This window comes from Cladophialophora bantiana (genome assembly GCF_000835475.1).
Source record: "Cladophialophora bantiana CBS 173.52 unplaced genomic scaffold supercont1.2, whole genome shotgun sequence".
Taxonomy (NCBI): domain Eukaryota; kingdom Fungi; phylum Ascomycota; class Eurotiomycetes; order Chaetothyriales; family Herpotrichiellaceae; genus Cladophialophora; species Cladophialophora bantiana.
The window spans coordinates 55,543-70,965 of NW_015971576.1; the positions used below are offsets into that span (position 1 = coordinate 55,543).

At 53.9% G+C, this 15,423-nt stretch overlaps 5 protein-coding genes across 5 annotated transcripts; 3 read left to right on the plus strand and 2 right to left on the minus strand.

Annotated features, from left to right (window-relative positions):
• Positions 1-589: 589 nt before the first annotated feature.
• On the minus strand, positions 590-1,576 carry Z519_01021 (uncharacterized protein; the record flags this gene model as incomplete). The annotated part of the gene is made up of 1 exon (XM_016758778.1): positions 590-1,576. One exon carries the CDS (start codon positions 1,574-1,576, stop codon positions 590-592), a length of 987 nt encoding a protein of 328 aa, XP_016624106.1.
• Positions 1,577-2,836: 1,260 nt separating this feature from the next.
• Positions 2,837-3,463, plus strand: Z519_01022 (uncharacterized protein; the record flags this gene model as incomplete). Its single annotated transcript, XM_016758779.1, has 3 exons — positions 2,837-2,987; positions 3,062-3,325; positions 3,387-3,463. The coding sequence occupies 3 exons, from the start codon at positions 2,837-2,839 to the stop codon at positions 3,461-3,463; spliced, it is 492 nt and encodes a 163-aa protein (XP_016624107.1).
• A 1,128-nt stretch (positions 3,464-4,591) lies between these two features.
• Positions 4,592-7,309, plus strand: Z519_01023 (uncharacterized protein; the record flags this gene model as incomplete). The annotated part of the gene is made up of 3 exons (XM_016758780.1): positions 4,592-4,746; positions 4,801-5,796; positions 5,872-7,309. The coding sequence occupies 3 exons, from the start codon at positions 4,592-4,594 to the stop codon at positions 7,307-7,309; spliced, it is 2,589 nt and encodes an 862-aa protein (XP_016624108.1).
• A 2,665-nt stretch (positions 7,310-9,974) lies between these two features.
• Positions 9,975-12,553, plus strand: Z519_01024 (uncharacterized protein; the record flags this gene model as incomplete). The annotated part of the gene is made up of 2 exons (XM_016758781.1): positions 9,975-10,201; positions 10,261-12,553. The coding sequence occupies 2 exons, from the start codon at positions 9,975-9,977 to the stop codon at positions 12,551-12,553; spliced, it is 2,520 nt and encodes an 839-aa protein (XP_016624109.1).
• Positions 12,554-13,068: 515 nt separating this feature from the next.
• On the minus strand, positions 13,069-15,369 carry Z519_01025 (uncharacterized protein; the record flags this gene model as incomplete). The annotated part of the gene is made up of 1 exon (XM_016758782.1): positions 13,069-15,369. The coding sequence occupies one exon, from the start codon at positions 15,367-15,369 to the stop codon at positions 13,069-13,071; it is 2,301 nt and encodes a 766-aa protein (XP_016624110.1).
• Between the last annotated feature and the right edge of the window lie 54 nt (positions 15,370-15,423).

The following is a 15,423-nucleotide window of genomic DNA, read 5'->3' on the forward strand; positions in this document are numbered from 1 at the left end:
CTTGCTTGCTTGCTTGCTTGCTTGCTTGCTTGCTTGCTTGCTTGCTTGCTTGCTTGCTTGCTTGCTTGCTTGCTTGCTTGCTTGCTTGCTTGCTTTTAGGAACGAGGGAGCAACGAAGGTCAGTTGAGCTCAGATCCTGCGATGTCGAGGAGAGGAATTCTTGATGATCTGCGGTAGTTGGAGTTGTAGCGGTGGTGGTTGGCGCGGAAGACCTCGAGATATGGAAGGTCGGGGTGTAGACGGAACAGATAGATGCGGGATGTGTATAGGTCCTCAAGTGAAAGTATCCTATCCATCGGAAAGTGATTCGTTGTCACTGATAGGGCAGACCGGACAGAGAGACATGGGACGTGTTTGGTCCTCAAGTGTAGCCTGAGGACCTTCGTTCCACTTCCATCGAACAGTGAATCGCTGTCACCGATAGGCAATGCTGTCCACAACGATCGCGAAGCAGCGGTTGCCCCTGAAAGTTCTGCGCACGCGTGTGGTTGGATATTGTATGTCACTGCCTCAAAAGAATAGCCCCAAGTGGCCTGTGAATCGATCTCACGAGAAGTAAAGTTGTCAAGCGAAGAACGAGGTCCAGCATTCACCGCAGCAGTAGGGCCGATATAATGCCCCCTCCAAACATGCCAGCCACCGTAATGAAGCTGCTCAAGCCCATAGTGGCCATTCCGGAGATGCCATGTCCACTTGCACATCCGCCCGCCAGCCTCGCCCCGAATATCATGGCGAATCCCCCCGCAACGGCGGCAAGGGGACTGATCACCGGCGCCCCTGCCTCGGACACAGCGGGGATGAACTGCGAAACGATCTTCGAGCCAGCCATGACGCCGCTTGCAAAGACGATATTTAACAAGCCGGGGCCTGCCGTCCCGTCAACGACACTCCAGAAATATTTCCCAACGTCTTCCCACGCGCTAGAGACACCGAGGGTCTTGCGGGTGAACAGAACCGAGGTCGCTTGCGCCACGCCGATAAGGAGGCCGCCCACGATAGGGTTCAACCAGTGGTCTCGCGTGGGCGCCAGATACGTGGCTGCAACAACCATCATAAGACACAGAGTTTCGTACAGGAGGATCATGGAATTGGTGGACAGGCCCAACTTCGCTTGTACGGTATTTTGTTGAGCAGGGCTAGAAGATGTTGTCGTCGGTGGCGATCGCTTGAGACGCTGTGCCGTTTTGATAAAGGCGATAGCTCCCAAGATACAGCCGGCAGCCACAGCCGGTGCAGATCTGACACCCATCGCAAGCTGCACAAGGACAGTGCCAGGACACGCACCAGTCAAAGCCATGCCGACGCCGTGCAAAAGTCCGCCAATGAGGTTTGCATCGTACCTCATGAACCAGCCATACGACGAATCGGACCGGGGCGAGAGTTTGGCGTACTTTGCTCGATTCGCTCCAAAGACAATCAACGCGCTGCAGGCACTCGCGGCGAGGAAGCTCTTGAGCATGTGAAAATTGCCCAGCTGCAGCTGTGAGATGATCACCGACGGGGAGTATACTCCCGATGCAGTCAGGGCGGCGCCGAAAATGCCGCCGCTGGCAGCGCTCAGCAGAAGGGAGGACATATCTGTGGCGTTGCGTGACTATGAGACGGGTTAGGAGGTGAAGCCAGCAGTCGAAACTGAACAACCTTTTGGGATTTTGATTTCAGAAATGCTTTTCAGGCTTGCTAGACCGAGGCGAGGCTTGAAGCCCGAGCGTAGACCCCGATATAACGGTTTGATTTGTTAGGGTAAACGCTAAAGCCAGACCCAGGGCTCGCCGCGAGGTCGTTTTGCCCTATTCCCAAATTTCGATCCATTTGGATCAAAATAATTAGACTCGAGATCCCCGAGGACGCCGTAACACCTACCCCAGTCGTAAAAAACTTTGCAAGAGAAGGGGCCATCGCTAGCCAGGGGGTAACTTGTAGGCTGTTGAGCTTTGTGTCTGGTCCTTGGTGGATGACGTCTCCGGGACGGGAAAGATCTCCAGTCCCAGCTCCGAAGAAAGCGATCTCGATGAGAAACGGCGATGCATAGTTGCGCGATCGTTGGTGATGTCCGCTAGCCGTTCCGCGTCATGATGAGCGGACCGTGTTGCTGTATCCTACCTCCTCGTACTCGGTACATAGGGAGGGTGTTCGCTTATTTGTGGAGCCGGAGAAGGGCAAATTGGCCACTCTCGCCCTCTTCGTATTTGCGCGGGGCAGCAAAGTCTGCCGAGAACGAAAGCAGGCAAAGCTCCGATCTGCTGACGAGACTTCCTCGATCGTTTCGGCAACAGATCGCCTTTGGTGCCGGCTTGAAGTATGAAGACCTTGAGAGTCCCGAAATGTTGATATTAATATCAACGTGACACTCTGAGGTTGAAAGAAAAAGGAATGGCGTTACCGAGACCTGCAGGGCCGTCAGCAAGTGGGACAAATCGACCAGGGGACACTCCATGCTCGGTGCCCAGTACATTAATCTGTACGGCCATTTGGCATAATATTGAACGAGACTTGTCCTTGAACATGGGGAGGGACGGGAAGAGTTAGAACTCAAATAACTTGTTTCTTAATGTCCACATGTGAACGGGACATCCTGACTCTATCAGCATTTGCTACTAGGTACCTCGTATGTACATGGTAGCGAACACCAAGCGACTACTCGGCGTTGGGCCCCAGCGCTGCCCTGTGCCATGAGATCTGTATGATCGCTGATCATCCGATCGGACCTAGTAAGGCAGTCATACTTCTACATCGTCACCGAAACATACAAGTAGAATGGTTCTTCTATTGTCCGTCTGGAATCTGGGGGCTCATCATTTCGCTGACATAGATCGATTAACCTCGTTACCATACAATGGCTGCCAAACCGAAGTTGAACGTGCAGAACTTCCCTCGTCCTCCGCTGCTAGCCAAAACCCCCAGGCATTTGGTGATTAGATGGAACGGACGGATTCTGGCCGACACAACGTCCGCGTACTGGGTCTTGGAAACTACACATCCCCCTAGTACGTCCAATTCTCTCCAGAGACGTTGCTGTCCAACCAATGCGGAACTGAATGCAATTGACGTCCTCGTGCAGCATATTATTTCCCCCAAAACTCCATCTCAGACTGTTTCAAGCTCACGCAAATCCCTGAGAAGGCATCTCTCTGTGAATGGAAAGGTCGAGCCACGTATTGGGAGTTGACCGACAAGTCGACGGGGCAGACGGTCAAGACCAAAATATGGAGCTACGAGTCACCGACGCCCGCCTTCACAGACATCAAGGGATATTTGTCCTTCTACGCCAGCGGCGTGCCGTGGGAATGCTTCGTCGACGATGAGAAGGTCACCCCGCAGGAAGGTGAGCAATCTGAGACTCAAAATTTCAATGGCAGCCCAAATCTGACCTCCACGGGGCACAGGCGACTATTATGGTGGATGGGTGACAAGTGAGCTCGAAGGGCCCATGAAGGGAGGCCCCGGCACATGGGGTTGGTAGGCTGTGGTGATACAGCAGTGGGTGAATGCTCGATGCCGGTTCTATTCCTAGCACCTCAGCACACACACGCGTGCACACACATATATATTTCATCCCAGCTCTTTTCTGTCAAGGTGCGCAGCGTCGCTGCGGTGCCATGGAGAGATGGCTGTTCTGGGTCGATGTAAGTATCAGATTTGGGACACGGTGAGGGCAGTTCCTGCACAGAAACGGAAATGGAGACTTTCGTCCCCCATGTCGGCTGGCTGTTTTATAGTTTGGGGGAAACCCGCCCATTTCCAACCACAATCGTGGTTTCATAGGACAGTTCAAACCGGGGGTCCAACAGGCTGGAATGCCGCCTTGGGGGATAAATCAACGGAATTAACAGGTTGGCAAGAGGATTGACTACCTCGCGTATCTTGTGAGGGCGTAGGTGGTTGTGCAATGACATGACTGAAGAGCTCCAGGATACTCTGGTGGTTCGACCCGTGGCAACGAGTCAGACTGCTACCTACTGCAACGAGCAATGCGGGAAGAGAGAGGCTCGATGCCGCACTGCTTGATAAACTAAAACCACGCTTTCCCCTTTTTGGACCGGAGTTGTCCTCCTCCGTCGTCCGAATAGGTGCTAGTCCGACTGCGACAAATTCTCCGATTGGAGTCTCGGCTAACGTCGAGATGCCGTCATATCCTGCCCCCACGCCGACTTTCTCCATGCCGCTTTCGATGCACCTTCCGCCTCGCTCAATGAGGGCAATCCATGGTAAACTGAGGGTCATGTGTTGTTCGTCTGGCTCTATACCTAGCATTCGATTCCTCTGGTTTCAGATCATCTTCGCGCCCGCGGCTTTGTCCCCGTTTGCCAGATAAAGTGGATGAGGTGGATTTTCAACTACGGAGTACATAGGTAGCAGCAACGCCGTGTTGCGTGGGTGGTTGAAGCTTTTTATCAATTCTCCAAATTCCCGTATCTGAAATCCTTCCTCTATTTCTACCGAGGGGGAAGGACTTTCGATATCTTTTTCAATTGCATTCGTTCATTCTCATTTCGTTGTTATTCATATTGTTTGTTTGTTTTGAATTCTTTCCTCTTGTCCCTGTCGTCTGGAGAACAATTCTGGTAGCACCTAGAGGCCGATGGGGGACATGTCAGGGGACGCTGACACGCCGGTGCCAATGGAGGTCGTCGACTTATCTGTGGGGTGGTCATTCAAGCAGAGTGATGATGTTGGTGAAAATGCTTGGTGTCCGGTCAGGAAGGTTCCTTCCACTGTGCACCAGGACTTGATCGACAACAAGAAGTGCGTATTGGCATCTCCGACAGACCACCAGAGCTGACGAAGATAACCCACTAGGCTGGATGATCCCTTCATCGGGTTCAATGAGATCAGGGCAGAGTGGGTAGGCTTGAAATCATGGACTTACCGAACCACACTCGCCAGCCCATCTGTACTACCGCCAGGCTCCAAAGCTGTACTGGCCTTTGACGGTCTGGACACATTTGCTCATGTCAAGTTAGACGGCAAAACCATCCTGCGAAGCGACAATATGTTCTTGCCACACCGAGTCGACGTCACAGAAGCCATTCAATCATCCAAAGTGGACGAGGACCACAGGTTGGAGGTCGAGTTCACACCGGCCTTCCTGAAAGCCCGGGAAATCAAGGACCAGCATCCAGAGCATAAATTTATCTGTTTCAACGGTGATCCGGCACGTCTGGCAGTCAGGAAAGCACAGTATCACTGGGGCTGGGACTGGGGACCTCTGCTCATGTGCGCCGGGATTTGGAGACCTGTTCGTCTGGAGATATATTCCATCAGAATAGCTGATCTGCGGGCCGATGTTACCATTGCGGACGACTACAAGCTCGCCACTGTCCAGGCCTCTGTGGAGATTGAAGGGCTCGAGGACCAACATCGCGGTCGGATTGTCAAATCCCGCTTCACTGTCAGTCTAGGGAACAGAGAGGTCTTTTCACGCCAGGCCGATGTGACGCCGCTGGAGGGCATGAACAAAGCCACAACGGCTGCCCTCCTCGAGGTTTCCGATCCACAATTGTGGATGCCCAACGGGTACGGCCAGCAGCCACTGTACACCGTGACTGTGACCCTCTCGACCGAAGAAGGGACTGTTTTGCACAGAGACTCTCGCCGCATCGGTCTGCGCAAGGTGCAACTCGTCCAGGAGCCTGATTCCCACGGCAAGTCGTTTTACTTTCGCGTCAACGATGTCGACATCTTCTGCGGTGGCTCATGCTGGATTCCTACCGATAGCTTCTTGACGAAGGTGACACCTGACAAGTATCGAGCATGGATCGAGTTAATGGTGCCGGCGAACCAGAAAATGATCAGGTAACACAACCCCTCCAACCCCGAATCCTTCCGACAGACATATGGATGGGATTGAAGCTAACGACCGTGGCTTAGAGTTTGGGGGGGAGGGATTTACGAAAACGACGCCTTTTACGACGCATGCGATGAGCTGGGGATCATGGTGTGGCAGGATTTCATGTTTGGATGTGGAAACTATCCCTGCTTCCCGGCAATACTCAAGTCGATCGAAGCAGAGGCCGTGGCCAATGTTCGGCGGATCCGTCACCACCCTTCCCTGGTGATTTTCGCCGGCAACAATGAAGACTACCAAGTGCAAGAGTCGGCCCATTTGACCTACGATTATGAAGACAAGAACGAGGAACACTGGCTGAAAACTGACTTCCCAGCACGGTACATCTATGAATCCTTACTACCGAGAATCTCGGCGGCAGAGGCTCCCTGGATCCCATACCATCCAGGATCGCCCTGGGGTGACGGCAAGATCAGTTCGGACCCCACCGTAGGAGATATGCATCAATGGAATGTCTGGCACGGGACGCAGGAGAAATACCAAATCTTCGATTCATTGGGAGGACGGTTCAACTCCGAGTTTGGCATGGAGGCGTTCCCACACATTGCGACAATCAAGTCGTTTGTTGAGAGAGAGGAAGACCTGTATCCCCAGAGTCATGTACTAGATTTTCACAACAAGGCGGATGGTCACGAAAGACGAATTGCCACGTACCTGGTGGAGAATGTGAGGACGGCGACAGAGCTCGAGGCGTATATCCACTTGACCCAGCTGATCCAATGCGAGGCTCTGATGTTTGGATATCGCGGCTGGCGGAAGCAATGGGGCGACGACCGACGCTGCGGCGGAGCCCTGGTGTGGCAGCTCAACGACTGCTGGCCAGTGACTAGTTGGTCGATTGTCGACTACTACCTGAGGAGAAAACCGGCGTACTATGCCATGGCGCGTGTTCTAGCCCCGGTAGCGGTCGGAATTCGTCGATCCCACCACGACTGGAGTGTGACACACGCGCGCGAACCCCGGACGCAGGATTGGGAGCTGTGGGTCGTCAGTGCAAAGCTGACCGAGATCACCGCCGATGTGGAGGTCAAGTTCGTGTCCGTCCGGACAGGCCTGGAGATCAAGGACAGGATTGTGAAGAAGGGAGTCAAGGTCGCTCCCAACGGAACTACCGACGTTCTCAAGGGGCAGATTGACAATGTGCACGAGGAGCCCCATGTCCTGGCCGCGCGGATTTGGGTCGACGGCAGATTGGTTGCTCGTGACACCGATTGGCCGCAGCCTCTAAAATATCTCCAGTTTCCCGATCGGAACGTCAAGGTCGAGATGGTGGGTGACGAGCTGCATGTCTCTGCAGGAAAGCCGGTCAAGTGTCTTGTGTTTGAAGAGCGGGAAGGGTGTCATCTTAGCGACAGCGCGATTGACTTGGTGCCCAATGACCAGCAGATTATCCGAGTGCGAGGACTCAAGGCTGGAGAACCACCACTCACCTGGACATACCTGGGGGCTGGGGAGCAATGAGACAGGCGCACACATGCCCCAAGCATGCCGAGGTTACGGAGCTTGAGCCCGAATAATAGGGCGTACAGAGCATGCCCAAGACGGATATTGCACATTGCCGACGAATTGAAAGACACCAGGGTTATTTACGTTGTTTCGGCCCGATGGAAAAATTGATTTGAGACGGTTGAGGTTCGCTTGCTCTTGCTTGAGCAAACAGTCAGCCTGATGAGGCTTTTTTTTTTCTCCCACCATCTTCCACTCAGAGAACCAGGGAGGCTTGGAAAGTAGAAAGGAGCCCAAAAGTTCTCTTGTTCGCCGGTAGAATATCGGAATAGAAACCACCGACTTTAAGTAATGGTGATGATGTTACATGGAACGCTTGAGTCGGGTCGATAGAGAGAGATTTCTCCGTGTATACTCGGTACGGAGACGCTAACTGGGCAACTCATCAGGCTTTCTTTTCGTTCCTTTCGCAATGATCGACTCCCAAAGGATGGTCAGACGAGAGTTGCGCCCGGCCACCTTTGACCCCTACCTTGCCGAGCTGTGTTGCACCGGGGGAAAAGCCCATTGGTGGCAATTGTATGATTCCAGAAGGGGTAGACGTTGCACTTGTCGAAATGGAGCAATGGGAAGATATTCGGCAGATTGGAATCGCCAGCCAGAAAAGGACCCGCCGGCTAAAGCGTAGGCAGACGGGTGCACGGAATCCCTTCTCTTAGTGGCTTGACTATCTTGTCCTCAATGGGCGGCTAAATGAAAAATTCACGGGCTCGGCGAGGCTGGTCAAGCATGCATTTTGGGGGCGATCTTCTTAGGTCCAGGGGAGACTCGGACAAGAGGGGAGGATGACCCGTTCGACGAGAGGTGAGGGTTCGTTTCCTCAGCTTGATGGAAGGATGCGAGTTGACGGAGGAGAGGTGTCTGACACGACTGGTCAATATTGTTAGCATGAGCGTCATCATCATCATCAGCAGCAACAACATCGATATTAACATCATGTACTACCTCGTAGCTATGGGCCTGACCAGCAGCCATGTGGACAGTGGGACATTGTGAGGTGGCCGTGTGGATAGGGGGATGAGATGGGCTATGAGATGGGCTATGAGATGGGCTATGAGATGGGCTATGAGATGGGCTATGAGATGGGCTATGAGATGAGCCGGAGATGGAGGCGCAGGTGGAGATGGCGCAGGCTGTTTGGCGATGCCGATGTGGATGGTGGATGGGTGGATGGTGGATGGTGGCCGGTGCAGATGGTGATGGTGGTGACGGTGATGATGGAGGAGGAGGGTCGCAGCTCCCCACAGTTTCTTTGCCGGTGGACAACATGGCTTCCAGATTGTCTTGCTGGTCATCACATCTCTCACAGATACCACCTCCTCCAGCTCCTCCTGCTCTACCACCACCACCGCCTCTTCCTGCGCCATCACACCCAAGTACACAATTCGGCATGCTCTGTACCGAGTACATTAGGACCTACACCAGCAGCATCACTGTCACTTTACCACTCATCAAATTTACCACCTGCACGTACCCACCCTCCCTCAACCTTCGATAGACCTCAAACAACAGCAGCAACAACAACCACCAACACTAGTTGTTACATTCTCCTCCCTCGTCCCCTGCTCGTCCTCTATCACGCCCCTTTGGTTCTCCTTCTCGCATACCTGACAGGTTGGACAAGGGTGACAAATTCATGGCTTGAGCCAGTCAAACCGCCAGACCTTGACCCTCTCCTTCTTCCTACATACAGTAGCCTTTTTCTTAGCTCCTTGTCCATCCTAATCGATGCGGCTACTGCACGCACCTCACGAGTCAATTCTGCCTCCTGCATCTTCTTTTCTTTCTGGAGCCTTTCCATTTCTATCGGGTCAATGCGATGCTGGTTACATAACGCCAGGGCCTCCCAACCAAAACAACCCCCCTTGCTCATGACCCCGGTCCTGCCATCATTCTCAACCTAGTCCATTGGATGTCCCATCCCTCTTCTTCCCCCTAAGTCTCGCCGGGAAACAAGCACACCACCTTTTGGAGCTAATACTGGTGACCTCTAGGACAGACCAGGTATCTTAGCCCGTCATGCACGTCGTTGAAGTTAACCATTTCCCCAGTCAAGATTGCCCATCTTATTTCCCACAGTTTCCCCGGATTCTTCCCTATGGCCCGTGGCACGGGTTCACCGGTGGTGGTCTCTAGCAGCATATATGATATTAGATCCGGGGGATTGACTCCTTCTGCCATCGCATTCTGACCAACCTTCTGTACTGTACGTGCGCAAGTCGGGTGGGAGAAGCCCCAAAAAAAGGAACTCTGTACACATCTGCATCTACGTGCATCTGCCTTGCTCTGTTCCCCGTCTAATCTACCACTTTCCACCAATCTACTTGCTAGCTCTTGCCCTGTCGATCTTTGACTTACCTCGGCCACAAGGGCGATCAGAGTATCATCGCTCGCAGAGGGGACTCTCAGGAAAAACTAGTTTCCAATACAACTTACGTCCTGGCTCACTTGGCCGCGTCCCGAGGTTGAGAGTCCGAGGTCTTGGTGTTGTGCTGAGCAACTGAGTCCCAGCCCATTCCCAGCTGGCTCTAACTATATTGGCAGCAAATCCTGCGCCGTGAATTGTTGTGTTGTCATTACTTGGCCAGGTTGCCGGCTTGCTGGGCCGGTCCATCTCAGAATGTTCCACACATTCGAAACAGCCCAATATCACAGCCCAGAACAGGCCGAGCAGAATGCCAATTCGGCCGCAAAACGGAGGACCTCCACGGTGAGGGCTTGCGAGCCATGCCGCCGAAGAAAGATTAGATGCAGCGGCGAGCACCCCTGTGAAACCTGTCAGTGGTACCGGAAGGCGGCCTCGTGTCATTATACCGAACCAAGACAACGACAGATGCCATCCAGAAGGTGAGCAGAGGGACTGCTCATGCCTCCAAATTGGCCATTTCCTGACCTTTTGTGCACAGGTCTGTCGAGAAGATCTCTCAGACGCTGCAGGAGTATCGGACCATCCTGCAGAAGCTCTTTCCAAGCGTGCATCCAGACCAACTGAAAGACCTTCCTCGTGAAAGGCTGGTCGAGCTCATTCAGAAGAGCAGTCCATTTCATCCTCCCTCGCCTCGAACACCCAGCGTGGAGGAGAAACCGCCTCCACTAAATCCTGATGCTGCCAACCTCGAGCAGCTGCAACCCACCCCTGAAGATAGCAACGACGGCTTTTCTGACCGCAAGACCCATGCGTTGAAGGGCATCACAGACGACGTCAACATGCTGTCCTTGTCGGTCAAGCAGAATCCATCCTATCTGGGGATATCGTCTGTCATGGCAGTTCTCAGAGTCATCACCTGGCTCGACCCAGACTGCCTGACCAAATCTCCCGAAAGGAGCGTTATTCCAACTCGCGAGCCATCTCCGGCTCCGGAGAACCACAAGGCGGAGCTTGATCAGACGAGAGTCGACAGTTCTTCGGCCTCTGCTTGGGACGAGATTCCCTTGATCAACGCATACTTCACCTATGTGCATCCATTCATACCCCTGATCGAGGAGCAGGTCTTCAGGGATACATATATTGCGGCACAAAGAACCGACTCTAGGTGGCTCCTGCTTCTCAATAGTGTCCTGGCCATGGGTAGCGTGGCCGCAGGGACATCAGAGGACGCGGGTCATCATGTTTACTTCAACCGCGCGAAGGAGCATCTCACCATGGACACGTTGGATTCTGCCCACCTCGAGACTGTCCAAGCCCTGGCCATCTTAAGTGGCTTCTACCTTCACTACGTCCAGATCCCCAACCAGGCAAATGCCTTGATGGGCGCCACCTTGAGAGTTGCCACCACGTTGGGACTGCATCGGGACTACACCGAAGGCGTCGGTCCTGAAAAGGTCCAAAAGGCGTCATTCTCCATCGAGATGCGACGTAGAATATGGTGGTGTACCTTCATGCTGGATTCTTGGGCCGGCAACACTCTGGGTAGGCCGAGTATGGGCCGAATGAGCCACGCCATCACCGCGAAGCCGCCCCAAGAGGCCATCGGCCAGTCTACGGCCATGCTAGCATTGGTGCAGGAGAACGTCCGCTTCTGCATCATCAGTACAAGGATGGAAGATGCCCTTGCCGTCTCACCTCTCCTAGAAGAGTATGAACGCCATACCTTGGATGCCCTCTATCTAGAATGGTACAAGCACTCGTCTGTCCAGGCCGAATCTCCACGACCAAATCTCAATGAGTCGCCCGGCGTCACTGTTCTCAAAAATGTGATGAGATGGCGCTACTTGTCGAATCGAATCATTCTCCATCGCCCTGTTCTGCTGTGGTATGCCATGCGCAAGATCACATGGGAGAACCTCTCGCCGGAGAGACAAGCAGCAATTGAGCTGTGCCGCGGCGTGTGTGCGGATTTGATCAATGACATTGCCTCCACCTGGCGAGGTCAAAAAGCGTGTCAAATATCCGGGTGGAATGCCACTTGGCTCCTCTATCAAGCCGTGATGGTTCCCCTTCTCTCGCTCTACTCGGATCCTCACGACGCCGACGTGGTGGAGCACAGTCGCCATCAAGTGGAAGTTGCCATGCGGGTGCTGAAGGAGCTTCAAGGCTGGTCCACCACCGCTCGTCGATCTTTGGAGGTCATTATCAGGCTGTACGAAGCCAGTAAACGGCATTCAGCCGCCCTAGCAGAATTCCAAGAGACATACCTGCCGAACGCTGTGGACACGCCTGCATCGTCAACAACACCCGCTCCGCAACTGCCCCAATCAACGACAATGATGTCGACATCCGCGGCGTCGTCTTTCCGGCCCACTTACATCGACGTGTCGTTTGCAAATACGTACGGCAACCTGGACGACCTGAACACAGCCACGCAGGAGCTGTTCATGGACAACATGTTCGACACGCTGAACTGGAGCACGAGCTGGGACAGTCCCATTGGCGGACCCCAGATGATGAACGGCTGGGATTACAGCACCATGCACCACTGGGCGGGAATCCCCCAGGCGGATGAATATTTTGGCGGGTTCGGCCTGTCTGACGACCCGAGCAGCAGCAGCCAGATGGGAATGGGAGCCGGAATAGGAGGATCAGGGACCGGGACTGGGACTGGGCATGGGCCTGGGCCTGGGCCAACAGCACCAGGAGCAGGCCCGTTCGACGTGGACATGGACATGCACCACGCCGCCGCCGCCGCCGCCGCTAATCCGGCCGATATCATGAACAGACACTATGCACGTACGAGTGTAGATCGTCAACACTCGTTATGAAGCAGGAGGGAGGACTTGGAACTGGGGGGATCGGGCTGGGTAGGTTCCCATCGCAACCAAAGCCATCAATGAGACGAAACGGGCAAACAGGACTCTTATTCCGTTTCTCCCTCGCGCTGTTTTCTTCCTCCCTACCCATGGGCCATCCGTTTCTGATTCCTTTTTGACCCTATTCGTGGTTATCATGTATATTATCTCCTTCCTCTCGATGTAGACTTGACATGACCAATGATGATTTGATCGATGCGAAGAGGGAGAGGTTTTCCTTTTCTCTCTTTATTTTTCCTTTGTGTATGTGTATATTTCTCGATCTACATCTCTATAGCTTGTATCTCTAGGTTCATTTCTTTTCGTCCTCTTCTCTCTACGTCCAAACCGTCAGAACCCGGCCGATCGGCCCCATTCACCACCCCTTGTTCTACATATCTAGGGCGGAGCTATAAATAGAGGCAGCTGAGTAGTTAGCTGGGTAGTTAGTCGGGCTCCGCTACGCCAGGTGACTTCTGCCGCCGCCATTACCACCCGAACTTCTCGGCCCAGACATCAATGTCCCAGCCCCCTTGTCGGACAAGCTCGGCTGCCTCGTTCCGCACGTCGCGCACTAGCCCGTCTGGGCCGGAGACGATAATGCAGATCTTATCCCTGTGCCTATCACGATTTCTGCTGCTGCTGTTCCTGTCTCTATCCTTCAGTGGGAAAGAAAAGTCTTTAGGGTCTCTGGAGTTGGGATCGGGCCCCGGTAGCGCGGGAAGATCGGGTGAAGATGGTGATGAGGAGGAGGAGGAGGCATCTGGTGTGCCTTCTCCGACTGCCGTGGAAGACGAGGAGGACGACGGTGCCGACGAATAACAAGACTTTCCAACTGCGCCGGCCGAGGACGAGACAGACGTAACCCAGCTGTAGATCTCGCTCTGCATATCTGGTCGACCACGTTCAAGGCCGGCAGTCCTAGTGTCGAAGGTCCGCGTCACCAAATTAGCACCCGCATCGTGCCGTCTTTCTTGCGCAGCAGCGTCCAGAACATTTGCATCCGGATGATCAGTCAGTGGCTCCTCTGCCTCTTCATCATCGCCTGACTCGACCACAGTCGCTCGCGGGACCATGCAGATCCACTTCCCATGCTTCTTCTCCTGCCTTACCCAGAAGTGCGCGTACTTCGACCCCGGTACCCACGGAGTGGAATCTGCAACGACGGATGGCATCGTCTTCAACCCATTCGTGTACGTAGTCCTTGTGCTGAGGAACAATCCGGCATCTGCGTTCCTCTCATTTCGGACACGAATGGCCCAGGAAAGCGGATAGGTAACTGCGATTCCGCTGCCCCCGGCGACGAAGCAGACTCGATCTGCTGAAAGTGCAGCCGCTAGTGCTGAAGTGCTGCCGTAAGGGCCATCAAGGACGATTTCACAGTGTTGGTGGTGGCGGGCGTAGCGGAGGAGAGACAGAGAGAAACCGTCGATGGCGCGGACTGTGAGTTGGAGAGGCCATGATTCCATGGCCACTGTGGTTTTTGGTGGAGCAGGTGAAGCGATCGTGAATGGATGCGCCTGAAAGCGGTATTTAAAGCCCATGGAAGGGACGGTGAGAAAGACATGTTGACCGGGATGCCACCCGTGATGGATGTTTGTTCGTATTCCCAAACCTGGTGGCTTTTGGTAGCGGAGGGGGACTTCGCAGTGGACCAGGACGGTGTGGCCATCAGGAGCGACTTCTAACGTTGCAATGAATCTGCTAGACGATAACGTTACGCGCCAAAGGAGTCTGTCGACAGCCCAAATTGCAAAGGCTACGCAGACATAAGGGCGAGCCGTAGGGTAATGCAGGAAAAGGAAGATCAGAGCGGCAAATTGGAAAACGATGTGGGCTACCAAGAAAGTTTCGTAGCAAAGATGGCGGAACCAGCCGGTGCTCGTGAGGTAGACGAGATAATACGATAAAACGGCGCAGAGGCCGAGGAAAACAAGTTTCGTGCTGAGGAAGCCGGGCAGAGATGATCCCCGAGGACGGAGGATGGTGTACCAAACAGCAAGCATCCCGCCCATGTGGATTACAGCGAAGCAAGTCATCCACTCACCGAGGCGACGGTGGAAGATGTTGAGACCCTCGTAAGACCATCCTGTAAGGTATTTGGTGGGTTGGCTATTTTTGGCGGCCAGGAAGTAGAGGATTGGGAGATTCGCAACAAAGAGCAGACCAGCTCGATCGGCGAGGATGAAGATCCATGACAGCGACAATGGGACGCAGTAGAAGAGGTAGAAGAGGTTGACAGCGAGGAAGAAGAGCACGACAAGGGAGACGGCGTTGGTGGGCAGGGTATTTGAGGGAGAGGTGACCGCTGCGATGGGTCGAGGCTGGAACATCAAGAGCGATTTGAGTCGATTTAGACGAGAGGGTCGCGTTCGAGGAGCCGTGTCTGGCTGAGCCAGCAAAGCCGTCCTCTCTCCATTGTATAGGTTGTCATCTCTCTGAGAAGGCGTACTTGTCTTGGTGAATGTACTGCTGCATGATGGCGACGGGCTGGCAGCGACACTCGCATGGTCTATGAGACCTTGGCCATTCCGATTCCTGTTCTTGCGTCGACGCACGACCCTCTTATAGAAACGGAATCCACTTGAAACCGCCATTGTGACCAAGATCCATGCATAATATGTCAAGATGAACTTGCGATGCCATAGGATGGCGGCGACAATCTTGCGGATGTGTTCCGACTGGGGGACACCGCCAGTGTTGGCCAGGGTGTCAACGAGGCCGCTAGAGGGTTGGAGGGACAGGCGGAAGATCTGAAGACATTCTTCAGGGAGGACGGCGTCGTCCATAGAGCATGACAGGTGACACGAGGCAGAAGTAAGTATATTCCTCGCTATGTACGA